General features: G+C 33.2%; 3 protein-coding genes across 4 annotated transcripts; all 3 read right to left on the bottom strand.

Moving 5' to 3' along the window:
• Window positions 1-9: 9 nt before the first annotated feature.
• Window positions 10-6,821, bottom strand: LOC146923715 (glutamate decarboxylase 1-like). The gene is made up of 7 exons (XM_085708874.1): window positions 6,637-6,821; window positions 6,258-6,462; window positions 2,449-2,649; window positions 2,102-2,316; window positions 1,653-1,906; window positions 1,481-1,533; window positions 10-716 (listed from the first exon to the last, which is right to left on the bottom strand). Exons 1-7 carry the CDS (start codon window positions 6,720-6,722, stop codon window positions 216-218), a joined length of 1,515 nt encoding a protein of 504 aa, XP_085565000.1. The 5' UTR covers window positions 6,723-6,821; the 3' UTR covers window positions 10-215.
• Window positions 6,822-10,072: 3,251 nt separating this feature from the next.
• On the bottom strand, window positions 10,073-19,792 carry LOC146923714 (Protein kinase superfamily protein). 2 transcript variants are annotated; one of them, XM_085708871.1, is made up of 16 exons: window positions 19,175-19,792; window positions 19,017-19,100; window positions 18,794-18,934; window positions 18,629-18,699; window positions 17,766-17,859; window positions 16,669-16,746; window positions 15,490-15,556; window positions 15,001-15,086; window positions 14,582-14,632; window positions 13,417-13,464; window positions 13,086-13,206; window positions 12,786-12,966; window positions 10,965-11,096; window positions 10,743-10,882; window positions 10,562-10,639; window positions 10,073-10,473 (listed from the first exon to the last, which is right to left on the bottom strand). In XM_085708871.1, exons 1-16 carry the CDS (start codon window positions 19,322-19,324, stop codon window positions 10,325-10,327), a joined length of 1,671 nt encoding a protein of 556 aa, XP_085564997.1. In that variant the 5' UTR covers window positions 19,325-19,792; the 3' UTR covers window positions 10,073-10,324. The 2 variants fall into 2 exon arrangements, with proteins under 2 accessions (XP_085564997.1, XP_085564998.1); XM_085708872.1 differs by lacking the exon at window positions 10,965-11,096.
• A 1,494-nt stretch (window positions 19,793-21,286) lies between these two features.
• LOC146923713 (isocitrate dehydrogenase [NADP], chloroplastic) lies at window positions 21,287-26,154 on the bottom strand. The gene is made up of 16 exons (XM_085708870.1): window positions 26,021-26,154; window positions 24,795-24,838; window positions 24,573-24,682; window positions 24,339-24,376; window positions 24,058-24,135; window positions 23,854-23,907; window positions 23,675-23,776; window positions 23,496-23,587; window positions 23,293-23,396; window positions 23,127-23,195; window positions 22,927-23,042; window positions 22,783-22,817; window positions 22,114-22,256; window positions 21,877-21,999; window positions 21,668-21,763; window positions 21,287-21,503 (listed from the first exon to the last, which is right to left on the bottom strand). Exons 1-15 carry the CDS (start codon window positions 26,067-26,069, stop codon window positions 21,682-21,684), a joined length of 1,239 nt encoding a protein of 412 aa, XP_085564996.1. The 5' UTR covers window positions 26,070-26,154; the 3' UTR covers window positions 21,287-21,503; window positions 21,668-21,681.
• Window positions 26,155-27,215: the final 1,061 nt, after the last annotated feature.

The raw sequence follows: 27,215 nt of genomic DNA, 5'->3' as shown, positions 1-27,215 counted from the left end.
TAAGAACAATTAATAAGAAAATTCAAACTATATTTTGGGAATATATTAATAATAACTCGTAGTTGAGAGCATACATATATAGCAGGTTTTCACCTCAATCAAAATCTGAATTAGAGAAATGGCTTGAGTTACTCAAGTATACTGCCTAATTTATATATGTATAAAAAATACGTAAACTCACTCTTATTTAGCTTCAAAATTATCCAAAAAAGGCTCTAACAAACACCATTCGTCTTCTTCCTGTCCATCACAAATTTCTTCCAAGCTGTAGTGATTTTCCTTTGAGTCTCCAGAACACTCTTGTTAGCAATCGTTACTGTGCCATCATTGTCTGCATCTTCTTCTCCAGCAGTAACTGTTATGGTGTTTGTACTGACTACCCTCGAAGGAACCAAATCCAGCTCGTGGATCACCTTGGTGATGTCAATGACAAGACGCTCTGCAAAGGTGCGTGAGAAGTCCTCCCTGATCACAACACGGAGCACTGTCACGTGTTCTGCATCCGGTGGCATGGTGTATGCTGGAATAATCCAACCATAGCGCTTCAACATATCAGAGATTTGGAATTCGTTAAAGTGATTGTGGTCCTTCAAAGTGAAAGCAACTAATGGTACACCTTCATCTTTGGATACAATCTCAAACCTCCCTGTTTTCTCGAGCCCATCCTTAAGCACCATCATGTTGTCTCTACAGTTTTCCATCACATTTCTATATCCCTAGAACCCAATTAACAAATAAATTATCAATTATATGCAGCTTTAAGTTTCAGAAAAATGTTATGTGATTAGGATCATGTATTGTAATGTTCTGACTCAGATCATCTGCTGCCTCTGCGATCTCTTCAGTCACACTTCGGTAGTTAGATAAATCTAACAAGCGAGATATAATACTCAGCCGCTAAATTAATCCAGTGATCAAGATGTGGTTGGAGAGGCTGCAGAGGATCCAAGTCCATAAAGTTCCTACCTGCCATGTCAGCATGATCCAAGAAGGGTTGAACTCAATGTTAGTCTCTTAGTCTTATCTTACACTTATGGGAGATTGATTCTAGAACTCAAACTTGTAGCTTCCTAATTAATCATTTGACTACAACTCTAATGGTTATGTCAAAGCTCCTCCTCAATCATTTTACTTAAAAGTTTTAGTTATAGGGCCTGTTTGGATTGACTCATTTGAGTTTATCTACTGGTATAAACACTTATGCGACTGTTGGGAGAGCTTATAGAAACAACTTATGACATTTTCATAACCTGTTTTCTGCTTATTTTCCTAAGCTCTTTGAGATAGCGTATGAAAACAGCCTTTCGTTTACGTAAATACAATTTGATTTGATTTTATCTTTTGTTACAGAAATAGTTTATACATATGTGATAAGCACTTAATTAAGATGTTTGATACTTGTGAGTTTACATGTAGAGCAGCAAAAAATTGGTTATAAATTGGTTGGTAGAGTTTGTCACTCTCATAGTGCCTTACGTACCTCATAACCCAAACGAATCAGTTGGTAGTACTGAGCAATAACTTGGCTAGAACCTGCATTGGTTAGTTTATGAAACAAGTCAGTATGATGAAGTAAAAGCTAATAAATAGTAGTAGAGCATAGTGAGAATGATCCAAGTTTATTGTATTGGTTATGTCAATTTTATGTTTACCTTTGGAGAAGTTGAGAGTGAAGGTTGGTTGGTCAGCTCCAAGATAGTTAATGTGGAAAATGAGTTCCTCAGGAAGGTCTTCTTTGCTTCTCCAGATAACCCAACCTATACCAGCATAGACTAGACCATATTTGTGTCCACTAACATTAATACTCTTCACAAGTGGTAAACGAAAGTCCCACTCAAGCTCTGGATAAAGAAATGGTGCAATGAATCCACCACTTGCTGCATCCACATGAATTGGAGTGTCCCAACTGCCAAAGGATTTCATATGTCAATTCAAGTCTAAGTTTAAACTTGATATGCGAAATAAGATCGTTTAAAATTAATTTAATGAATGTATAACAGGAGTTGTTCGATCTTTAATCAATGACTGACTTTGGTATTATAGCAGTAGGGAATCCGTATCCTACAAAAAAAGATGCACATAATGAGAGAGTGAGAAATACCCAGTTTCGGCATTTTTTTCAACTAGGAGATCGTTTAAGCGCTTGACATCTTCGAATTCTCCGTTTAGTGTGGAACCAAGAATAGCAGCAACACAAATAGTGTTCTCATCAACCATTTCGGCAGCTTTTTCAGGGTCCATTACATAGTATCCATCCCTCAGCTTCACCTCTTTCAGTTCCACCTCGAAGTACCTTGCAAATTTCTCCCAACAAACCTTTAAATCGACACGATTAAACTCGGTTAACGACACATTGTAAAAATTAGTGCTATAATTTTCAGAAACAAATTTCAACAACAATTATGATGATGCTCTTGTACAATTGGCTGAACAAAACATGTGCTAGACCTGAACATTGGCACCAGTGACAATGTTGGGATTTTCACAAGACTTCCCTTCACTTTTCCTTCTGTTTTGCCACTTCCTCTTGAATGCCAATCCAGCTAACATTATGGCCTCTGATGAGCCAACAGTGCCAACACCAACTGCAGGTTCTGACTCTTCCAGTGGTGCATTGAAAAGATGAGCTATCATATTAACACAACGGTTCTGCATGGTAATGTCATTGGAAGTTCAAAATAGTCGCAAACTCAAAAATATTTTGAAATTCTCAATAACTTACAATTACAATAACCAGAGGGTTATTAGAATACAAGGAAAATCAAGTACTGAAAAATCATTTGAAGGCTTTTGATACCAAATAATTTTTTTTGTCTTATATTAAGTAAGTGTCACATTTGGAATATGTGTTGTTTGACTTAGATTATCAATGGACCATTAATTTACTTTTTGTCCACTATTATATTATACCTTTTCATCTACTAAAACTATTAATAAGGGCACTTGCATAATCTTAAAAGATGGAGGAAGTATCACTAGTAATATAACTTCTAAACCACATGAAGTATTGCATAAAGAAAAAAATATATTGAATAATGATACACATGCAAGTATGTAAAAATAAGTTTTATAAGTATAACACAATTGGTAGCTACGTTGCAAGAGTCTGGGTTTAAATGTCGGATTCTCCAATTAACAAAGAGTTCATGATACTAAAATATTTGACCAAAATAAAAATGTAACATAAAGCTAAAGGGTTATAAAGAAAAAAGAAACACTTATCATAAATAGCATATGCTGAAGTAGTTTTGCAAGATCAACTGCCTAACCGACAATTATGTGATTTAATATGAATTTGTCTTTTACTTTTAGCTTTACTCATTTGAATTACTCCCTCCGTCCCGCAATAGATGTCCATTTGAAAATGTGCAATTTTGACCTAACTTACTTTGATCATATTTTTCTACTAATATACAAAGATAAATAATATCATATAAGATGTCGTTAGATTCGTCTCGATGAGTATTTTCAAAATATCAAATTTTCTTAATTTTTTCTAATATATTATTCAAGATATTTAAGCTTAAAATTATGCATTGGTATGCGTAATATGGTCAACTGTGTCATGTATTATGGGACGGAGGGAGTATGTAGGAGTAGGACTAAATCACCCAAATAATATTATTGCCCCCTAGTTTCTAGCTAGTACAATGTTATAAATTTATTACTATATTGTAGTACGAAGTTATTAGTAATTTATTATGCATGTGTATGGATATAGTTACTACTACTCAAGACCGACATGCATGCCAACTAGGTGTTCCTCCTTTCAACAACACATGCGATTCATATTGACCTTATTTGTTTGTTGTTAGTATAGAAAGAGAAGAGGATGACGTTTAACCTCTCATTGGGTAAGAAGATTAATTACTTTATCTTTGTATAGATAGAGGAAGATATATTCTCCTTCACTAAATTATCAACATTTTGGAGAATTCTCATGCATGTGGGGACTCAGAGAAGATTGGCAATGAGGTGGATAGAGTTGGATTTTTGCTAAATTCTCTTGTAATCTTACTCTTAAAAAATACAGGTTTTTATTTTGTCTTTGCATATTCAACTTTCGAAGATGAAAACAAAATTTTGCACAGGAAAAAAATATTGAAAACAGTAGTTTTCCCTGCGCCTTCTGCTTAAGAATATTTTGAGTTTCATTTATACAATAATCAATCAATCACAATTTTGTTTTGAATGCTTTGTATTAAAAAAATCACATTCATCTTCAAAAAATTTGGTCTTTTTTATTTTAACAAACAAAAATGGATTATATTAACACTGTTATAGCAGTCCTCTCAGCACAAGGTGTACCGAAAAGGCTACCAAAAAAGATACAAGTAGTTCACAAGAATTACACCAAGTGGTTAATCAAAAAATTTGGTCTTGTTGTCAAACATTTTTTAATACAAAGTATTCATACCCCTCACATAAGGTTTAGGCAAAAGTGTGAAATAAGAGAAGCAACTTAACCTAAAAAAATTTCCAAAAAAATAAAAAATTAACCTAAAATTCTCACCCATCTTGTGGTCTATTGGGTGCTCACTACTCACAGGTTGGTAATAGCCAAGACTAGTTATTATAAAATATAAAAAAAAAATATATAAAAAAAATTTGAAGAGAAGATAATATTATCCATGCCCCTACATCTGTGCCCACACCTCCACATTATTTCCTATTCGGATAAAAATATTCTTTTCTATTTTTTGAAGTGGTTAACCTAAAATTCTCACCCATCTTGTGGTCTATTGGGTGCTCACTACTCACGGGTTGGTAATAGCCAAGACTAGTTATTATAAAATATAAAAAAAAAATATATAAAAAAAATTTGAAGAGAAGATAATATTATCCATGCCCCTACATCTGTACCCACACCTCCACATTATTTCCTATTCGGATAAAAATATTCTTTTCTATTTTTTTTTCTTCCACACCTTACCTTTATGTTTTCAAGATATAACGTAAACTTTTAAGTTTATGGTATACAATTTTTTAATAAAAAAATTTGTATATGTTTTTCACAAGTTTACGATGATTTATGAATACTTTGTGTTTCCCTCAAAAAAATGAATACTTTGTGTTAAAAAATGTTTGACATCAAGACCAATAATAATTAGAACATACCGAGTCACATAAATATAGGAAATTCTTGAAGCAAATGAAATAATTAATTAAGCAATACATTTTTTGAGGGGTAAATGATGAACAATACATTCTTTTTTAAATGTGTCTCATAATAATAACGAGGAGTATTTTCATCTAATGTTGAACAAGAAACGTAGACATGAGTATGACTGCATATATGTGAGAATATGGATGATAATGAGAGGGGGAAGTAGAAGAAATGTATATGTATCTTAGTTTGTGATAAGGGTTGGAAAAATGATAAGAAATCTAATTTTCGATAAAGGAATTATGAGAAAAATAAAATCAAAAAGAGAAAGGGGTTCATTTGAAAAAACAGATGGTCCAAGAGTTATGCAAACTCAATCTCGTAAAATTTTGATAGATATTCTAGGGAACAAGTACTTGTATTTCCAAAATAAAATTTCATTTTTTCAAATTTTTAAAACAATGACTTAATGACACTTGTTAACATGACTCTTTAAATTATAAAAAATGTAATTCAATGAACAAACTTGTGGTACGACTTAATCATTAAAAAAATATAAAATTCTAGTACTCAAAAGGTAAAACACATATTGAATGCTTAAAAATGCATCCACAATTTGAATCAAATTCAATAGCAAATGCATATTATCTTAAACAAAGGGAAGAGTGTGAATGAAGGAATCATGATGTCTCTCAAATTAGATTTAAAGTTAAGTTTTACAATTAATTAAAACTATAATTGTAAGGGAAAAAATAGATTTAGGGAATGTGGTTGTGCTATTTTTTGAAGAAAAATAAAATATAAATGTGTATATCCTATCACCGAATTGGGTTTGTACGTTCAAAATCTGATACCCCAATCAAACACGTTTAAACGGGTTGGACCCCGAATTGATTGAGTTTGGGTTACAATATAAGTTGACTTATTTGAATGACTTGGTTCACAGCTCAACTCATACTCGTACTCATCGTCCTCTAGATATACTTTCTTTTCCTTTTTTTTTTGTTATGTTACCATTGATGGCATATTATGATTTAGCAATTTTAGAGTAATATTTTGTAAATAATTTATTTTGTAATTTTGTATTTTAATAATTAAAAACAACATGCATATATGTACGTTAATTATTGAGAGTGCATGAATGTATGACCTGGAGCTCAGTGGTGACAGGATATTCATCCATGTCGACGTAGTTTTTGTTAATAGAAGCCATGATGAGTTTGTCACATTCTGGTTCCATCCATGTGGTGACGAATGATGCAAGATTCAGCCTAGGGTTACCATCAAGCATCAACTCGTCGTTTATGATCTGATACGCAGCTTCCTTTGGGATCGAATTCTCCGCCATCTTGAACCTACATGCATGAACATTATGCATGGATCCATCAATCATACATTGTACATATAATGTGCCATCAATATATCAATATGTAATGATGATAACCATATAATACATACATATAGCTAGAAATTAAATGACGGTGAAAACTTCGTACTAATAACACGGTAACAAAACAAAAGTGACGAACCTGGGAAGGGATGTGCGGACATAGCGAGAAGCGAATGTTGAATGGACAGAGGCGTCCATATGGGTTGCAGTTTCTGATAGAACCATCGTGTACGGTGGCTGCCTAGCTCAGATCAGATATGGATGTTTGTTGTTTAGTGAGAGTGTTGCGATGAAAGTGTATGAAAGAAATGTGATTAAGTTAGTTACTTATGTAAATACTAATCATCACAAAACTTACACCATCCTATTTTCATTCATTTACCGAATTATATGGATTGCATTGTGAATTTGTCTCTATTTAGTATGTTTATTACTATTATTACTGTTGGATGAATTGTTTTACTTTTAGCAAGTGTCATCAGCTTTTGTCAACAAAAAAAGTGTCATTAGCCTTTTTAAAATAAATAAAATATATACACTTTTTTTTGTTAGCTTGATATTGGGACCCTTTCTGGATTCTGCGTATGCGGGAGCTTTAGTGCACCGGGTTGCCCTTTTTTGATATTGGAACAATCTCCATCAAACAATATGTGGGACATACAATATGAGTTCTTCTCTCCCAATCAGATTTTTTTTTTCATATACAAGTTAGAAATCAAACTTCTAACCCCATGTTTAACAAGTCCAAGTCGCTTTCCATTTTTTCTGAAGGGTCAATCCCTTACCACTTGAACCAATATGTTGTTTGTAAAAATATTTATACTTTTTTTTTATACTTTTATTAAACTAATAATAACTCTTTTTTTTGAAAGATTAAACTAATAATAACTTATTCTTAATGCAAGTTATGTAGTCTTATCCGCTATCAAGACTTGTTAGTATAAGTCGTTTAAAAATATGTAATATATACTTTGTCAAAACAAAACATGTGATATATATATTGAATTTAATTAGTATATTTTGTTAGTACATTTATTTTACATATATATTCAATTATGTGCGTTTGTTTCAAAAAAACATGATGTGTGTTAGCACATCAATTAGTGAATATAACAACTTATGTGTGTTCATATTCATTAATTAACGTGACAACAAATCGTTGGATGCATATGTAAAATAATTATTCACGGACAAAGTATATTAACTAAACTCATATATTATTCTATAAAAAAAAACATCTAATATATATGCGCCTATCTTTTAATTCAATTTAATAACTTAATTAACCTTAATAAATAGAAAGAGATTCCTTAAAAAAAAAATAGAAAGAGATTAATAGTTTGCGAACACATTGACTTTTGTTTACAAAGAAACGCAGCTTCCGAATTGTTGTGAAACTAGTGTGTAACCCGTGCGACGCACGGGCAACACAAACGTTGATTAACAACACCAAGGCAAAGGCGCAAGACCTAAACAAACATTAAGACAGCAAGCGTAAGAATGAACAGAAGCCTATTACTTATACACAATTGGTCAAAGATTCACAACAACGATACTAATGTGGTACAAAAATACAAACGTGTATGTCATGAAGTAAACAGCGCACCACAGGCAAATTAATAAAAGTAGACGGAAATACAGCATACAAACACGCGGACATTTAAAATATAAACACACAAAATATCCCACAAAAATCATGAACACCAAAAAGGACTTAAACTCATAAACAAACAGTCCTCGACCATGTTCGCCAAATCATGAATGCCAAAAATCATTAAGCACGTTCGCCAAATCATGAATGCCAAAAATCATTAAGTCTGCAGTAGCAAAGCAGCAGTAACAATAATGGACCAAATAAAATCCACAAATATGGTGGTATCACAGAAGAATAAAAGGAAGATTTTATTTGGTCATCAAATACTAAAGGATATTTGATATTGTCATTAGTGCATTAAGAGCAGACTTGGTATAGTCAACAAATATTTGATTAGTCATTATTTATATTAGGAGCTAGAATACCTCAGTTTAATATGTTGTAGCTAGCATTGTACGTTACTACTAATAATTGGTAAATTTTGTACTATATATATTTGTACATTGTAACACAACGATAACATAACAAAATATCAATCTTTAAAGACAATAACCTTGAACCACTCATCAATATCAATATCAGCATCCAAATGAGTATAAGTTTTTTATTTTAGTGACATGATCACTACTTTTCTGCAATAGGTAATTGTGATTGAACCATAATCAATAACTTTATGCAATTTGTGAATGGGATACATCATCAACATGCTATATATCATCAATATGCCGCATTTAGTTCCAACATTTTCACTCAAGTGAATGCCACCATCATCATAAACACAAAATTAAATGGCCAAAAACATGAATAAAATGTAATCTACCATCCACTGACATCTTTAACCTGTAGAAGACAGGCAGCAGTGATTTCTTGTGTGATTCATATTAAACTTGCTAATTATAAATAAAGTCCCTATGTTCTGCTGGATTTTTGGAATAAATCCCTAAAAAAATGTGCTTCTCTATATCATTGTGAGCTTTATTAGAATTGCAACAAAGATTAATGAGATCTTGAAAGGAAAAGCACCTAAAGGATACATCAATCAATAGGATACTAATAGAAATGATGATAAGCTCTGCCTATGACATCTACATACGCACAAGACAGTGGCGGTTACCTTACATGAATGAGAATATATGAAAGTTTTTAGAGGCTTTGTATTTATTACCTTACCTTCAGGATTCACAATGGCGGTTACCTAAGTATGAATGAGAATATGAGAATGTCAAAACAAATAAATTATAGACAAATAAAGTATAGTCCTCAGCCATTTTATATCCGTGTTTTTTGTCCAAACATTTTAAATGACTTTGAAAAATAATTGGGACCGATTAACTGTAACATCAACATTCCGTTAAAGAATTAACAACGGTGACTAATTTTGATAACAGAGATAAAATGTGAGGATTTTAAAAACATTTAATAAAATGCAGTGATTATTCTTCAAAAAGACACAAAATGTGAGAACTAAAAACATATTTAACTGTTCATTTCAAAAGGATGGAGCAATTAATAAATCAATATCAATATACACCCTCCAGTCACTAATATAAGCAAAAATCCACTTTCTAGATTCATTCAATTAATGATGTATGTCAATTAATGATGTATGTAATCCGAATTGTTGTGAAATGACATGGATAACTAGCTTTATTAAATTTTGTCCCAAAAAAAATAGCTTAATTAAATAATTAAAAAAAAACACTTATCGTATAAATGCTTATAAGCAATTTTAAGTAATCAAAGAAAAAGTGAAAAACAGTTACATTATTTTTAAAAAGAACCTATTGAAATAAGCCAAAGATAACTATAAACATGTAAATTATTTTCATTACCTCTTCTAAATACTCACACAATTCGTTATGTTAGTAGATACATCTGAACAAATTGTTTTTATTTTTCGGTAGTTAAATCAGAATCAATTGTTTTTAAGGCACTCTAAATAATAAAGTTATAAATGTAGTGCTAGAAGCTTCGGTGTGACTTTGGCACTAAACCCCATGTAGTAATTTTATCATTCAGTTTGAGACTTTTTGATTCTATAATTTGTTATTTTACACAGTTTGTGACATTTGACAGAAACATGTAATTGGAAAGGTACTACACCACTCGCTTTTAGAAGGAGGCACGAAGATGGATCCCTTTTTTTTTTGGCTATTTGCAGATTGCAAGCTGCATCGGGACGGAGCTCGTATACATTCAAACAAGCTCTCACTTTAGTCATAGAATTCAATGTTCAAAACAAAGCATTAGGATGAATACAAAAAAGAAGAAAGGCGGAATGGACCAGAATGCCCCAGAAGTCACTACTACCAATCTTGCGATACAAGTAATTTTGTACATTCTTCACTTTCTGCTGCCAAGGGGTACTGTCAAATATGGCCCCTGATAAAGGGAGAAAAATGATAGTAGTTAGTTCAAACTAGAGGCAATAGTTATATAATATCAGATTATAAGTAAAAAGAGTTCTCACCAATAAGGACCTTGAGTAGGATGCGAATATATTTTAGCGTTGATATGGAACTTAAGAAAACAGCTTTCACAGCAAAATCTGGAAGCATGCAAAGAAAGATAAGACGCAAAACTCATTCTGCAAGGCCTTGATAATCAATGCAAGCTTTCATGTAGACTCAAGAAATTACAAGGTAACTTACAAGCGTTTGTTCCGGGCATTTTACACAATCCACCATCCAATTTTGGACAGAGACGGCCATATACTGCATATTTGGTGTAAGTTAACAATCTGATGAGCCGTGAGACATCCATCTTTCTAATGGTAGACCTTAGCAGTGCACTAGAATGACGGAGAAATATTAGTTACATCAAGTAACAAAATTTTAGCATCCAATAGGTCAAGCATGAACACTGTTTCTTACTCTACGCGCAATATAGCAATAAAATCTGGTGGCATAGACTCCATGAATGAAGATAAGTCCTCAAACAACAGAGATTTCAATTCATGTTTCATACTCTCCTTTTCCTCAATTGACATTCCAGAAGAATATTTGCTGCAACTCACAAGAAAAAAGTTGCATCATATTTTTTTAACTAAAAAACTTATTAGGAGCAAAGATCACAGAAGAGAACCAGATGCCATTCCAAAAAGAACAGTATGCGAACAAAAGACAGCAAAAACGTAACAAGTTCATTCACGCAACAAACTTTTTTCATCCTTCTGCTAATATCTGTCAATGAGTTTCAAGCAATAAATCATAGGCTAAGAGAACCAAAGAGAGGGAAAACATTCAATGATATACCGCAACAAATATGTGCAAGAATTCTTCTCCAATGAATCGTGTATGTATCAGATGAGCTCCAATTTGTTGCAATTTTCAGCTCGCAGATTGCACACAACGGTTGGGCTTGGATCAGGTCATGCCACCCAGTTCTGAAATTGATGCTTCAGGATTTCTGTTTACAAATTTTTACAAACAGGAGGACAAACTGCCGAAGCACCTCCCTCCAAAGAACCCAAGTGACATTGAAAAAGAATGCACTAGGTTTGGTCCCACTCTCACCTTTGGATGTATTTTTTCTGCGTCAACCTAGCTTCACTTCTCCATCAGAGGGCTTTGTTCTTAAATGCCAAAGCAAATAAAGGAAAAACTATCATAATACGGGATGAGAGTGAAATTGAAGAGATAATTGGAGAAGTAGAGGAAGATTATTTGACATCAGAGTAGTAGGATGAATGATGGGCCTCGTTGTGGGCCTCCCAGGGAGGGGATTCTGCTATGCTCTAAGAGAAAGGACAAGTGGCAGAGAAAAAATAGGTAGAGAATGTTCTAGGGGAGGGAGAGAGAGAGAGAGAGAGAGAGAGAGACACTTAATGAAGGAGAGGATGGACACCGAAAAAAGTATTGGAGAATTAGAAATTAGTTTGGGTGGTTTTGGGCCAAGTAGGGAAGTTTGTTCTCAGAATTTATCCTTTATCATTTAGTTATAGTTCATCATCTTCTCTGAGGAGCAAGTCTCCATTTCCATTGGTATTTCAGTATTGATGCACAGTTTTGTCAGATCAATCATTCACATATTTCTGCTATTATCTATTTTGGGTCCTATCAATGAACCAAATGACATAGGTCTCGGGATAACTTGAACTTTGTACAACCACCAACTTTCTAGGATATAAGCATAGGAAGTGGAAAATAGTAATCTTTGTTTTTTTGAGAAGGGTGGGAAATAGTAATTTGTGCTTCGAGTTGAAGTTGAACACTTGAACTTTGTACAGCCATCCACTTTTTTGTTATTTTGATTTATGACTTGGATTTTGGATTATTTTGAAGTTCATATATAATATATCAATTTATATATCAGTTTATGCAATAATTGTTCACTATTTTGAATTAAAAATGCTAATAATTGTATGTTTTAGAAGTCGTTATTGAAAATAAAATGTTAATTTTAGTTGTTGATTATGTATCTTACAATTCATAGCGAGATACACTTCATGATTAGAGAAATAGGTCTTCAAATTCACAATTTGATAACATTGATGTGTAATTGTGTATAAAATATAAAACCAACATAATACATAGACAGATATACCAATTCCGATGGTTTGTGCTATTTAGTTGCAATTGTCATGCACCAACACATGAAAACCACAATACAGAACTACAAAGACCATAATGAAATTTCGTCAAAATGTAAACTAGAAACATTATATGCATTAATAGACAAAGTTAAGAAGGAACCTTTCAATAGTTGTTCCAGTGAAAATGATGGGTAAGTATCGAGAATACTTCCCAGCACCAAATCGCTCACCCAACCACATTGTTTTCTTTGAGTCCTTTAGAACCAAAGCTTCCCATAGCTGACAAAAGTCTTTTCTAAATTCTTCATCCAATTCCCTGTAGACTGCATGATCTAGAAGAACTGCAACATGGTTCCAAAGAGAAGGGTCAGTGTGGGCCAAAGTTCAACTATTCCATTCTTCTAAGTTTCAATTAGAGTCCAATTAGACTGAAATTGATCTCAAATAAAAGAGTACATACCCAAAGAGAAACCATTGCGACCTTCAGGAGAAACTAGTATATTACCAGGATGCGGATCACCATGTATGTAACCATGCACAAATATCATTTCGGCAAACAGCTCAAACAATGATTTTGCTACCTTCAGTAAAAGGTTTAGATTCCATCAGTTAAATCGTTAGCACTATAATAGTAGGACACGCTGAGTGAGATTTTCAGATTCCATAGCCATCTGATTTTGTACACTAAACATCAACCAATTGCTAATATTCTACCACAAGAAACAATTACATCCAATATAAAGAACATAAAAATACAATTCATGAGTTCACCAAAGCTGTGACAAGCTAACCTTTTCTGGATCAACCCCAATCTGATTCAGAAAATCCAAGTCATCAATCTGAAATTTATTAAGCATCCTATTAATAGAATGTAACATAATTTAATATAAAGAAACCTAAAGCAAAGCACAGCTTGAAAAGCAAAATTACTAAAAGCACACTGGAGTAGCATAATATGAAATGGACCATACAAAACTTGCTTGTTGAGTACTAATTGCACAAATTAGAGGTTTTTCGCTTGTTCATATACTGAAGAAATATTTTACTGAGAAGTGCACAAGTTTGCGCTATCTAAGCAGAAAACTATGCAATTTCAATAATAAAACTTTGTTTCTGCTAAATCCCCACTACAATAAGAAAGAGTAATAATGCAGATATTTTAGAAGTTAAGCGTATTTATCTTATTATGTCGTCAAGTTTACATTTCAATATACTAGATCCAGATCTTAATATTCACATTTCCTTTATGTCCTTCATTCTAATTTTACTCTCAAAGGAAAAAAATTATCATTCATATCCCTTCTTTGTACAAGTTTGAAGTGAAGGACAAAACTCTAGAATTTCATCTGAGATACTCTAGGACCAGCCTTCGTCTCGGCATGTCTTCAGCCCAGATGAACCAGCCTAATCTCAGTCCTAGGATCAGTTTCTAATCTTGGAGTATCTTAGATTATCTCCTAGAATTAGTTATCAGATTACTTGGTTATTATCATGATTTTCTTCTTGATTTTCTAATATGTATAGGATTAGGAGTCTGGAATCCAGGTATTAGTGTTAGTAGCAGATCATCATCAATCATATTTCACCATAATTATATTTTTTTTCTTCTCCTTATTCTATCTAAAACCCATAACTTCAACAAGATTAAGTCCATTCAACTTGTGTCGTCATTAAATAACTCTTCTCATAAGGATCTTGATAATTTTTAAAAGAGTTTATGTCATCTAAAAAAATGGGGATAGTGGAACTGAAATATATGGTAATAGATTGAATTGGAAAGAGCGTAAAGAAGACAACATAACCCGTAGTGGCTCATGCTGAACAATTTATCATGTGAAATTTAGAGGTATTTATAGTAGCTTCAGATATAATAGAAGTCCTATCTTAGAACTACTATCCTATAGTGAGAGTTTTTCCCAGAAATAATCATCTGTTGACATTATAGATCCATCATACCTTGTGTCCTGCATAAAATTGCATGGTTAGGACTTGCCTTGTTGTCAACTCCTGCATGCATTATAATGCAAAGTTTGTAAATAGTATACTAAAAATTACTAGCTTTGTCTCTAATATAAGATCCCATTGACAAAACCGCAAAAATTTAAAAAAAATATATTGTAGTGGTATTAAATTTGCTAACGATTGATATAACATTTTCAATTATACACTTTATAGTATTTAATTTATTCTTTAATTATTGGCTACAAAATATAATTAGGGGTATTTTGGTAAAGACAAAACTAATATAGATGAATATTTGAATGGAGTCCTAGAAAACGGGACAAGAATTTTTTTTCAAGAAGATCCTATATTTAGGGAAAGAGGTAGTATGTTGATAGTCAATAGGAGGAATAGAATTAACTCGGTTATCATACCCAGAATACATGAGGAATTTTGACCATTTTGTTGTTTCTGAAATTTTTGGCCGCTCTCTCAGAATTCCTTGCCTCCTGAACAAAATCTGCAGGAAAGTAGTCAGGGAATATATCTCATTCATGACTAAGTGTGCCTTAAAATGCTAAAATAACTTTTTCCAAAGAAAAAAACTGAATATGTTTAGTTGATTAATGCTTCTTTTTTTTAAAAAAAATGTTTCGTTGATTAATACATTTTGGACTACTTATCCTTAATTCCATGGATAGTTACAAAATAATACTAAACAATAACCAACGGTTGGAACATGAACATATAGCACATTTTTCGGAGTTCTAATTATAAACAATATGCCCTAAAGGGAAGCAAACAGAAAAATGTGATGACAGAATTATAGAATGCATTTCAGATAGGGAGTAATAGTCATCCATATCTACGCCTTTTCAAAAAAAAAAACATTGTAGCTATATTTACGTAGCTTTCTTACTAACCAAGTTCTGAAGAGACAGTTTTGGCAAATGCTAACGGTAGCCACCCAAACCTGTATTGAGGGTATAGCTGCAGCCAAAGGAAGGAATCTTAGTATAAAGAAGCAAAAGAAACTAAAGAGGAAGAGAGTATATAGACAGCATGACATGCCGATCATGTAGATCAACCTTGACCTGTAATTAGACATTAAATTCATGAAATCTTCTCTTTTCAAGAAAATGATGAAGTACTTACTACGGTCTTGATAGAATCCATAATGCAGAAAAAGAGTAAAATTGAGTTAGGGGGTTGACTGGTTGAGAGACCTAAATTATTGAAAAACTTTATGCTAGGAGAAAGAAATGGGGTAGGATGGCAAGTTAGTGAGATAGTTAGTTATATTAGGGAGATCGTAGGAAGTTTGTTGGAGGAGAGAAAATGTGACCGGTAGTTACAACTTACGAATCAGCACACTCAGTTCTCCTTTCCATTATTTCTGTTTCCTAGTCAGGTAGGGTAGCTATCTAAGCTGTTACTTTATAGGCTTGCACTGAACACTCAACGGAATCAATGAACAAACCTTCACTTTCTCTTGAATCTTATTCCTCAAGTTCTCCCTCTCTCTTTGCTCACTTCCTGAGCTTTGTGAAAATATATAAAGGAGGCGTATTTGGTGGGTGTAAGGCTGTGTGTGTGGGGGGGGGGGGGGGGGGGGCTTATTCTCTCTATGGCAGCTCTAAGCTCTAGAAGTCGTTGTAGGTATTCCACAAAGATGACGACAATTCAAATGATAACAAACCTGCCATCATATTTTAGAGAGAACAGTGAATAAAAATTGGAATATTTTTAGGGTTCACATTTGGGGATTTTTCGACATGTAAAGGGAACAAAAATGTTCAAATAACAGTCATTATGATTCTTGCCAACGTTTGCGAGCTCATGTCAGGTGACAGATACGTAGATGACGAGACAAAATGGATGAGACATCAGCATATTTGATGGAGAAGTAACACTAATTCAACGCCCGGGACAAAAATGCCAATGAATGTTACATTTGGGGACTTTTAAATGTTTTTAATTAACCCAGAGACCATTTTGACTTCGTCTGTCACTTTTAAAAAGTTCTAATTACAATAAACAGTCCCAGCATAAGTTCTTTAATATCTTTCATTAAATAAGAGTGGTTAAGAGTTAGAACATACCCATCCAATAGTTTTTGATAGGAAATACATTGTTCTTGTATCAAAATGCATCTGCTTCTCTATCCAAGGATATTGCACCTAGTTCCCAAGGAAGAAAATGACTTTACAATTAAAGTAGTTTTCCAAATATAGCTTACCTCAATTCAAAGTATGTGTTGGAAAAAGCATAACATGGAAGGAAATGAAAGACTTGTTAACTTACTTAATAATGACAGAAGTACAGATATTGTTAGCATTTTGCAGTCCATGTGTTACTATGCTCTACCCGAATTCCAAATATAATCAGCAAAACAACAGTATCTTCTAGTTAGCATGATTGTAAGAAATAATAAATTCCACTAATTGAGGAGATGGCTAAAACATCATTATGATTCAAATGCAACCCATAACTAGTCAGTCAGTACCCTGTGTCCCCTGAACCCATAACTAGTCAGTCAGTACCCTGTAACCCCTGAACCCTATAAATCATTTATACCTATCCACTTATTCTCAAACCCAAGTTTAGGCTCAAATAATCTTATTTTGACATTTGTGGTTGCACATAAATGTGGTTCAATTGGAGATAGAATCAATAAACCGTATTAATAAACTAACAGATTAGACCTTTACTTTCACAACAAGGGATGAGAAAACAAGTGGTCGATTTGATCCAAAAAGTCTAATAAGCTAACAAATCACGAATAAGATCATTTAAAATAAGACAACAAAATACATGCATTATCAACAAAATTTACAATGGTAACAAATGAAAATGTTTGGACAGGTACAATGCTTTTGAAATGACAAGGCTTTTTACTATAACAACTTCAAAAGCTCAAACTAACATCAACTTAGTACAATTCTAAACAATGTGCTTACTAGTCTGTGTTACCAAATAGTATCAACCCTACCAATAACAAATAATAAGTTAAACAGTCTTCCTATCTCAAACATCACAGTTGCAGGCAGGGAATGTGCCTGAGAATTGAGATGTAAAAACTGAACTTCAATTTCAAAAAATTAGTGGTCTCAAAAAATTAGTGGTCATTTTCAGAAAAGTATTGTTCACAATGACAGCCATCGGGAATTCCATAAAGTTTCGAAACCTGTACACAAACCTTGATTGCTACTTCTTGACCACTTTTTAGTACTGCATGGTGAACTTGAGCAATAGATGCAGCGCCAATAGGTTGTTCATCAATGGACAAAAAACTGAAATAATGGAATTCACTAAAATAAGAATTGTAACGTAAAAAAGAATACCTACAAAATTTGAAACTTTTAACTTATAGGCAAAAGAATAAGTGAACATGGTGATTTAAGAGGTGCGCGTAGTGTATCAGTTGTCTCAAAGGCAAGTCCAATTCAAGCTATCTCGCATTGTAAATTTAAAACTTATATTCATGCACTTCATACTAAAAACTTAAGCCTTTTTAGGGCCATTTAAAAGAGCTTATTTGGACCATCTTATGACAATAGTTTATGACATGTCCATAACATCTTTTCAGCTTATTTTTATTGCTATAACGAAGCCTATCCAGAGTTTACTCTTATTCCTTTTCTAATTGTATATAAAGGTTTTGTTTGGTAAAAAATAGTGGGTAGCTGATAAACTAGCTTATAGCGGATGACTTGTAAAAAGGGTAAATCTAATTAATAATTTTTTTTTTTTCAATTAAGATTGCAGGGGTAAAATTGAGATAAAAAGTGAGAAGCTTTAAGCTTTAAGCTACTTGAATTGGCTTATAAAAAAACACTATCAGCTCAAAATATAAGCTATAAGCTCGTGAGAAAATGACAGTTACCAAACGAGTTTCTTTTAGTCATAAGAACTTATAAGTTATAAGTCATAAGCTATAAGCTCAAATACGTGTCTTACCAAACAGAGCCAAAGCTTATACACAAAAAAAGTTCTTATAAGATAAACAATTAACGATAATGGATTCATAAATTCAAAATTCGGTTAGTGAATGCAACTTACTTCTCAGAGAAATCCGGTCCGAGATTTTCCTTCAACATTTTCTCAATGACTTCAAAAGGAAGAGGAGACACCTAAATCATCAAAATGTTCCAATTAGAAAGATAAATAAACAACAAACAATATGAAAATTGAATTTGAATAGATACATTGGAAGCCACATCACACCTGATCTTGTAACACTGATAAAGTTGAAGAGTACTCTCTCGGAATCACTTTTTGCGAAGCAATGAATTGTCCAGCTTTCACATAAAATCCTTTGTTAGCTTTGCATAAATTGAGAAACTTCTTCGCCGAACGTTGATGAACCTAATCACCAACAAAAGCTTAAAATTGAAACTATTACGAAGCTGATTGAAACGATGAATACGATTCAAGAGATGACGGTTACCTGGGAAATCGTCTGACGATACTGATCGGAGTGTTTTTGAAGGCCGCGGAGCGAGAATTCATAATCGACGACAGTGGAAGTAACCTGAAAGATTGAAAATCGAAAAATGAAGAAGCGAAATTGAACAATGCGAGAAGAAAATGGAAAAGGATTGATACCGTGGAGACGGCGCGAGCGGTCCGGACGATGCCGTGGATTTGAGAGGAGAGGTCGTCGGAGTTGGCAGTAGCTACGGCGGTGGTGGCGGCGGTTAGAAGGAAAATGGCGGTTGTTCGTTTGGCGGGAAAGTTGAAAGGTTTTGGTGCCATTTCGTGAGATGGGTTTATCGCTGAGTGGATTAACCCACCAATGATAAATTTTAATCACTAATTTAATCAAACACCAAACTTAAATTTTCACTTTGCCTAATAATTAATTTAAAGTTGATTCTTTGTGGCTAAAAAGATGAATATCTATTATTTTGATGAAGTCCAACGCAAGTCAACCAAACAACGCAAGTCAACCAAATAGTTTCATCGATCTTATTTTTTCAATTGCTCCTCTAAAAACAAGTCAACCAAATAGCCAAAAAGCAATCACAAATGTGGAGAATTTTATGAAAATGTCAAACAACTAAAGATATTTTCAAATGAACTACTTCATTATTAGTTAGGATTCTCTCCATTCACAACTCGTCTATTTCTTGTGAACCGACGAAGTTATGCTACTGACTTTTTTTTTGACATAATTGTTCCAATAACTTTGGTGGGATGGTTTCAAGTCTCAAGCATTTCCATACTTCTTTTTAGTGTAAAATGTTTTTTAAACCTAGTTCTCCTTACCATGCTTCATTAGATATAAATATTAGTCACGTTAGTTAGTTTAGTTAGAGTAGTTCGGTGTTTTTGTCAATAGCTGTATAAGTTTTATTGTACTTCCTCATATAATAATAATTCTCTAACATTTCTCATTATTCAGTATATTTTTCGTTACTTCTATCAAGAATAGTAATATGCTTACCTAAAATCTCATTATTTTTTTGGTAAATCCTAATATCTCATTTTATCCTTTTAACAATTTTAATTCTCTTTTTGGATTGGATTTCCCCTAACTTTGTATACTTGCCAAAATTCTCGTTTATTTTATTTTATAGTGCTTCATTGGATTATTCATTAATTTAATTCATAAAGTATCACTCTTATCAATTTAGTGTTAAGTAGTTCAAGAAGTAGATGATGTAGTGTTAGGGACTAAATTGACAAATTTTCATACAATCTAGAAATTAAATTGACAGATTTCCTATACTTTAAAGATAACTTGTTAGCTGTGGTTATCTTATAGAATAAATTGAAGAGAATGGATGATCTTAAATTGATAGTTTATTTGTTCTTCATTCTATAGTTTTTCGGTGAAACTTGTTTTTTCCAACGTTGTGTTTATGATTTAAATTTTCAAATTTAGGAGTTCAACTATTAGTTTACAGTAGATAAATGTGAAAATCATGTGCAGAGTAAACGGGTAAGTTTGCATCAAGTCTACTAACATGTTCAAACAAAACGTACCACAACGTTGAGAGGCTGGGTAAGTTGGGTGTTACCTTTATTATTATATGATATGGTATATGATTTTCCTTTGACCAAAATAAATAGAGACGTTGAGAGGTTCAGAGGGGAGATGCAATCAGAGTGATAAAGTCGTGTGGGGAAGAGTAACTTGCATAGGGGATAAGAATGAAGTCACCATCAGTAATGGAGAATGGAAGTCGGGAAGAGTGTGTGTGTGGTGCGGGGGGACCGTAAATGGGTAAAAATGGTCATAACGAGAAAACTAAAAAAAGTGTACACCCATTATCTACCTTGGTTTTTGCAGAAGGCTTCTAATGCTAACAAGATTGTGAGCACTAACGATTTTGATAAAAGCATAGTTCTGATAAAGGGTCAAATAATACTTATGCAACATACATCCATGTTTCAAGTTGCCTCATAAGAACACATATGTTGAGAAATGTGAACAAAAAATATGCTGTTTGTTTCTTTCTTACCGGTTACCATTATCGAAATCAATAATTTGATTTTACTAGTACCATCTTACTCAGCGTTCGAGAGTTTGGTCAACGGTTAATCGATATGGTACCAACTACCAATTCGTCATCTCTGTATAGATGGTGGCGGGGGGTGACACCCATATTCTCACCTTCTTGGCCAATCAATGTTGCAATTATGACATTCTGCAAGTTTCCTTTCCATTTATTTACTTTTATAATGAAACGATGCAAGCATACGAAGTTAAAATCGACAGAAAGAAAGCAAAATCCATTTAAACTTCTAAGGCATTTAGTTCAAAATTACAAACAATAAAACAGTCAAACAATATGGGGAAACACCCAACCCTTGCATTCCCATCCATAAGACAAATGAAGGAAAAGAGGCCAGTGGCCAATGCTTCGTTCCCCTTTCTTATTTCTTTTGAAAGTGCATTTGATCCTTTCAATCTTGTCCCTTCTCCCATCTGACAATACCACCAAACAAAAAAATTCCTTTTAGGTATAAGAAGCAAGATAAATTATGGTTATAGCCATTTGACACCAAAAAAAAAAACATCAATTTTTGTGTGCTCAAATATGAATGGAACCGGTGTGCTCAAATATGAGGGAATCCGAAGTAATCACCTACCTCAAATCACAAATCTACGCAGAGATCTTTGTTTTAAGCTCAGCTGCAACAGCATCGATGAATTCCTCTGTGTTCAAATAATGCTCCCTAGACAGCCTAGTTGCAAGAATAATATAGCAAAGTGTTAATTTAATAATGTCTAGTAGAAAAACAAATGCTTTGGCCATTGTTGTGGTAATGCCCCAATGATAACTGATAAGTTAACGTACTTGGATCCATGAAGAATAAGTGCCAAATCCTTGGTCATCTTCCCAGACTCTACAACTCCAATACAAGCTGCCTCTAGCCTTTCAGTGAAATCCAATAGTGTAGCATTGTCATCCAGTTTTGCCCTGTCAACATATATGCATTTTAATTCCCTGGTATCTTGATTATATTATATAGAAAAATCTCTGATACAACGGGTAAACCATAATACTCAACTATACAAATTACACAGTAATTACCTATGGGCTAGACCTCTTGTCCAAGCAAAGATGGATGCTATGCTATTTGTGCTGGTTTCTCCACCCTTTTGGTGAACCCTGAAATGACGGGTAACTGTCCCATGGGCTGCTTCTGCTTCTATGGTCTTTCCATCAGGGCAAACCTGAAATCATACAATAATTCAATAAGTTAACAGCCATACATTGTATGTGTCAAACAGTTTTACGCTACCAATCAATGAGAAGCCACCATTTTTCCATGTCACACTATCGGTTTCAAAATAACCATACAAAAGTGAGGTGTTGCAGCAACATAGTGGATTTTTTCATTAGTTATCAGTGTAAAATTGTTTTACACTGACAGTGCATACCCTTTAATTGCTAAGTCAATAGTACCAACCAGCAGGAAGACACCAAGAATACTAAATATGCCTCGAGGCCAATTAAGTATGTATCAGATTATGGAACATCAAGATATATTGCAAAGGAATTAGCTTCATTTTAATGAATAAATAGATGTCTGTTATAAATTTTTAATTAATAATTCATTCAAAAGAAATTAGTTTATTTCATTCCTAACGAAGCACTACAGTCTACAGCAACTGAGAGATATAGAGGATTTTCAATAAATGTGGGAAAAAATAAACAACTGACAAAAAGTATGTTTAAAGGACTTCAAATGACACTTACCAATACAGAAGTCATCAAACCCAATGATCCAAAACCTATACAAGTGTGAATAGATATTAGTTTTGAGGGAAAAAAAATCCACCTATCTGGAGCTAAGAAATTGCCAAAAGAAAGTGACTGATAAACAAGCATGACAAAACGAACCTTGAGCTAAGAAATCACTCTGGACATCTCCATCATAGTTTTTGCATGCCCATACATAACCTCCTTCACTCTTGAGTGCATATGCCACCATATCATCAATGAGCCGGTGCTCATACCTAAAGATCCATTTAGATAGAAGTATAAACAATAGTATCATATGAATAATATTTTTCTCTAAAAAACAGTACACATTCACTTACCATATACCAGCAGCCTCATACTTTGATTTCCAGCCTGCCTCATAAACTTCTTGAAATATGTCCTTGAATCTTTAACCAATAAAGGAATACAATTAATTAAATAGGAATTAATACAGCAAAGGCGTTTGAAAGTAAATAAATAAGAAACTAATAACAAATAGCATACCTTCCATCATATTTCTTAAGAATTGTATTTTTGGTGCTAAGATAAAGTGGCCATTTTTTCTCTAAAGCAACTGCCATAGACGCCTCAGCAAAAGAACGAATAGACTACATCACATATCAAATAATATATAGTTCAGTACCAGCATATTTCATTGAAATATTATACATCCAACCAAAATTAATAAAAGACAACGCAGATCCAACCTCGTCAGTGTTGTACATGGCCAATGCAACACCTCCTTCACCGGTGAAGTTATAAACCTCCAAATCGGTGGTCTCACCCTGGCCTTCCGGAACTACAAAAACAAAATAATACATAAAAATAACCTTCAGTTGGCAACATAAATTAATACAGAAAAACTATCCAAAATAAAGAAGCATACCAAAAACCAGCTTCAGCTTTCCTGGCCCTTTAATCACCGAGTCAGTGGCCCGATATTGATCACCAAAAGCATGCCTTCCAATACATATTGGCTTTGTCCAACCTGGAAATGTTGAGATATTCAAACATCTCCATTCATCAAGGAAAAGGAGTAATAGAAAAGAAAAATTCAATAAATACCAGGAATAAGGCGAGGGATGTTTTTGCAAATAATTGGTTCTCTGAAGACAGTTCCTGAAATTTTTCAGACCGCAAATAAGAAACCAATATATATCTCTACTCATATACAATTGATTAGCTACCAATGATGGACCAGAATATGTAAACTAACTAGTATTTATTATCATATAAAAAACAACAATTAATGAAATTAAGTTCGGTTACCATTCAAAATGTTTCTGATTGTTCCATTTGGACTCCTCCACATACTCTTCAGGCCAAACTCCTTGACACGAGCTTCATCTGTCAATTATAACAATAGAATAAGCCATGCCGATATTTAATGCTGAGTACAACATTACCATGCAGCAATTTGATCAGCACTATTCATGAACAAGCAATACATAGGATGTCCCCTATTTCTTACTCATGAAACGTACATGTACTAACACAAGTCTGCATGAAGGTAAAAACTAAAATAATATGTTAGGATTTAAATACGATACCTGGAGTGATAGTTGCACACTTGATTGCTACATTATACCTACATAGCAGTGCAAGTGCAACCATTAGAAAACAATGATAAGAATTACACAAGATCAACATGTAAACCGATTTAACTCAACATTATATCATATGGAAAAAATAATATAACTAAAAAATTGGCGCACTATATATTTCTAAGTGTATTAGCTAAACTCCTAAAACAAAAACTCCGCATATATTAAATTAAAACATACTTGAGGGTTGCTTCTGCACTCTCAACTGTAACTTTATCATCAGTCTCATCACGATAAGGAAGGCCTAGGTCAAAGTACTTGATGTCCAACTCCACGAAGGGAAAAATGAGCTATTTCATAAAGAATGAAAGATAGACATCATTATTAAAAGCACTTTTCACCCAGAAAAAAAAAATGAAACTGTTATATGATCACATTAACATCAACGAAATGATTAATCACCTTATCCTTGATATACTTCCAGATAATACGGGTCATTTCATCTCCTGCGATGCAGTAAAAAAAACCACGACGTCAGAAGCAAGATAAAGACTGGTCAAACCCAAAAGCATAAAGTCATAAACATAGACCAAGGAAATTAATATGAATGAAATTGAATATTCCAATTCATCATCTTTTGGGTTAAAAAATACAGTGTTTCAGTGACCTATGGATTAGGTATTCAAAACTAGAGATATTTACACTTACGCGCCTTTTTTGTTTCAAAATTATACCTGACTCCCACATTTTATGTAATTTTCTTACAATTTGACATCTTTTCTCAAAATAAATTACGCATATCTTCCCTTAAAATTACAAAGCAGAGAAGCCACATAAAATTATCTGAACAAGAAATTATTCCTCTGAATTACGACCACAAACCACAAAAACTCATAAAATCAACTCGTTCCCAATACAAACTAGCTACAAGTGTTCAGAAAACTTCAGTGCTTACATGTTGTATTTCATTTTACCAACAATACAATAATACAATACTTTGGTATCACAATGAAGTATTTCAGAATCATGGTGACCCGTTGTGATTTTGCAAAAGCTACCATCGCAGCGAGTCCCCATGATTCTGACATATCTCAAAATACCGAAACATAAACTCAATATTTGGATATCTTTTGTCATAATTTAAATTTCACACTTTTTACCGGGAAAAGTGTAATTAAAACAAAAAGTGAAAATGACTGAACAAAACTTTATCCAATGCTTCTTTTAACCAAACAAAAAAACAACAAAATCAAATCTGCACAATAACGATAAAAGCTACAACTGGTTATTAACTTATTATAGAATAAAAAACAGTAGCAAAAACAACAACGTGATTCTATAAAATGGTTTCTGCATCTAAAACTGAATCTGAACTCTTCAAAACAAAAATAAAGAGTGAAATAAAAACGATCGAAAAATGGATCTATTTTTAAGCTTTTACTTTGACGTAACATATCATATAATTGAACAAAAATAACGAAACACGGAATGGTCCACAAAAAAATATCTGAAACAAAATATCCAATTGAATCAAAGCAGAGGAATCAAATCGACATGATAAGACAGTGACACAACAAGAAACACTAAAATCAAAACAAAATTAAAATATAACAAAAAAAATGAATAAGAGATCGATGAAATCGAGGATAAAGGCGTGATAGATCAGATCGAAGGTTGAAGAAACTCACCGTCCATCTCAACGATGGGATTGGCGACTTTGATTTTCTGGAATCCCATGGTGGCGGTGGTGAAGGTGATGATCGGAAGAGATGCGGAGAAAGAGAGGTTAGGTGAGAACTGAGAAATGAGAGTATGAGAGAGTGAGAAAGTGTATATGCCGCGACTATATTTATGGTGTGTTTTATTGACCCACCCAACCAACGAACAACCACTATTTATGATTATCATGATTTATTTTCTTATAAAAATATATCACTATTTATGATGATTTATTAATTCTTATTCCTATTAGTGTCCTTCATCAACAAAAAAGTATCTTATCTTATACAGTCCAAAATATTGATATTGATGTATATCCAACATTCTTACCAACCAATACATGTTTTTCTTTGAAAAGGATTGAAATCAATAGTTATCAAACTTGGAGATTTTCATCGTTTTATCGCAGAGACGTATGTTTAACTTTCAATTTTAGTGTAACGATGTGTTTTTTATTATCGAAGTAAAGTTATTTGAACATTTAAAAAAAATTATTCTTTAACAATTCATTAGAGAACAAACACCCATTATTTCTCTTTCAAAAAAAAAAAAAACACCCATTATTTCTCACTAATTCACTAGAGAACAAACAACCATTATTTTTCACTATTATCAACCGGTAATGTTATATTTTTTGCTTTCGCACCAGTTTCCACCAATTGTGGACGACTAATCTGCCTCGTGTGTAGAGCCATGCGCACTGGCCAAGCGTTGTTCCCCTGGGAACCGAACCTGGTATTCCCCGGATACGTCCTTGGAAGGAGCTCCTTGTCACTGGAACCCAAACAACTTGGTTACTGATAATTTTATTTGAACGTACAAAAATCAATGCGTTTGACGTCAGACAAAATGCATCATTTATAACTATTGATATTCATTAAAAAGAAAAAAAAAAACTAATTCTATGACTAAGACCATCCACAACAGAGCACCCTAAATTGGGTGCTTGCATTAAATTCGTATGTCCATCACTCATTTTACCGTAATACTTAATAAACACCAATTTTCTCCAACCGAGCACCTTAAAAGAAATTATTAAATAGGTCCCACAAATAATTTTATATCATTACATTTCAACAAAATTTATTTATTTTATTAAAATTTATTAAATGGGACCCATGAAAATGAAGAGAGAGGGTGCTTCCATAGCCACCCTTCTCCATA

This window comes from Medicago sativa, chromosome 5 (genome assembly GCF_051527215.1).
Source record: "Medicago sativa cultivar Bolivia chromosome 5, Bolivia_mono, whole genome shotgun sequence".
Classification (NCBI taxonomy): Eukaryota; Viridiplantae; Streptophyta; class Magnoliopsida; order Fabales; family Fabaceae; genus Medicago; species Medicago sativa.
The sequence above is the reverse complement of the archived record's forward strand: the minus strand, read 5'-3'. Positions and strand labels throughout refer to the sequence as shown.

What these genes read in the sequence shown, in the direction of transcription:
- LOC146923714 (XM_085708871.1), bottom strand. Translation starts at nt 19,324, where the DNA reads ATGGCACCAAAACCTTTCAACTTTCCCGCCAAACGAACAACCGCCATT. An exon ending in CCGCTCGCGCCGTCTCCACG is followed by an intron (nt 19,101 to 19,174) that starts GTATCAATCCTT and finishes TCAATCTTTCAG; the next exon opens with GTTACTTCCACTGTCGTCGA. An exon ending in GTCAAGAAGTAGCAATCAAG is followed by an intron (nt 16,747 to 17,765) that starts GTTTGTGTACAG and finishes CTTGGGAACTAG; the next exon opens with GTGCAATATCCTTGGATAGA.
- LOC146923713 (XM_085708870.1), bottom strand. Translation starts at nt 26,069, where the DNA reads ATGGGATTCCAGAAAATCAAAGTCGCCAATCCCATCGTTGAGATGGAC. An exon ending in GGAAGTATATCAAGGATAAG is followed by an intron (nt 24,683 to 24,794) that starts GTGATTAATCAT and finishes TTTATGAAATAG; the next exon opens with CTCATTTTTCCCTTCGTGGA. An exon ending in CTTAAGAAATATGATGGAAG is followed by an intron (nt 23,196 to 23,292) that starts GTATGCTATTTG and finishes TATTGGTTAAAG; the next exon opens with ATTCAAGGACATATTTCAAG.
- LOC146923715 (XM_085708874.1), bottom strand. Translation starts at nt 6,722, where the DNA reads ATGGTTCTATCAGAAACTGCAACCCATATGGACGCCTCTGTCCATTCA. An exon ending in CTGTCACCACTGAGCTCCAG is followed by an intron (nt 2,650 to 6,257) that starts GTCATACATTCA and finishes ATTACCATGCAG; the next exon opens with AACCGTTGTGTTAATATGAT. An exon ending in GAAAAAAATGCCGAAACTGG is followed by an intron (nt 1,907 to 2,101) that starts GTATTTCTCACT and finishes ATCCTTTGGCAG; the next exon opens with TTGGGACACTCCAATTCATG.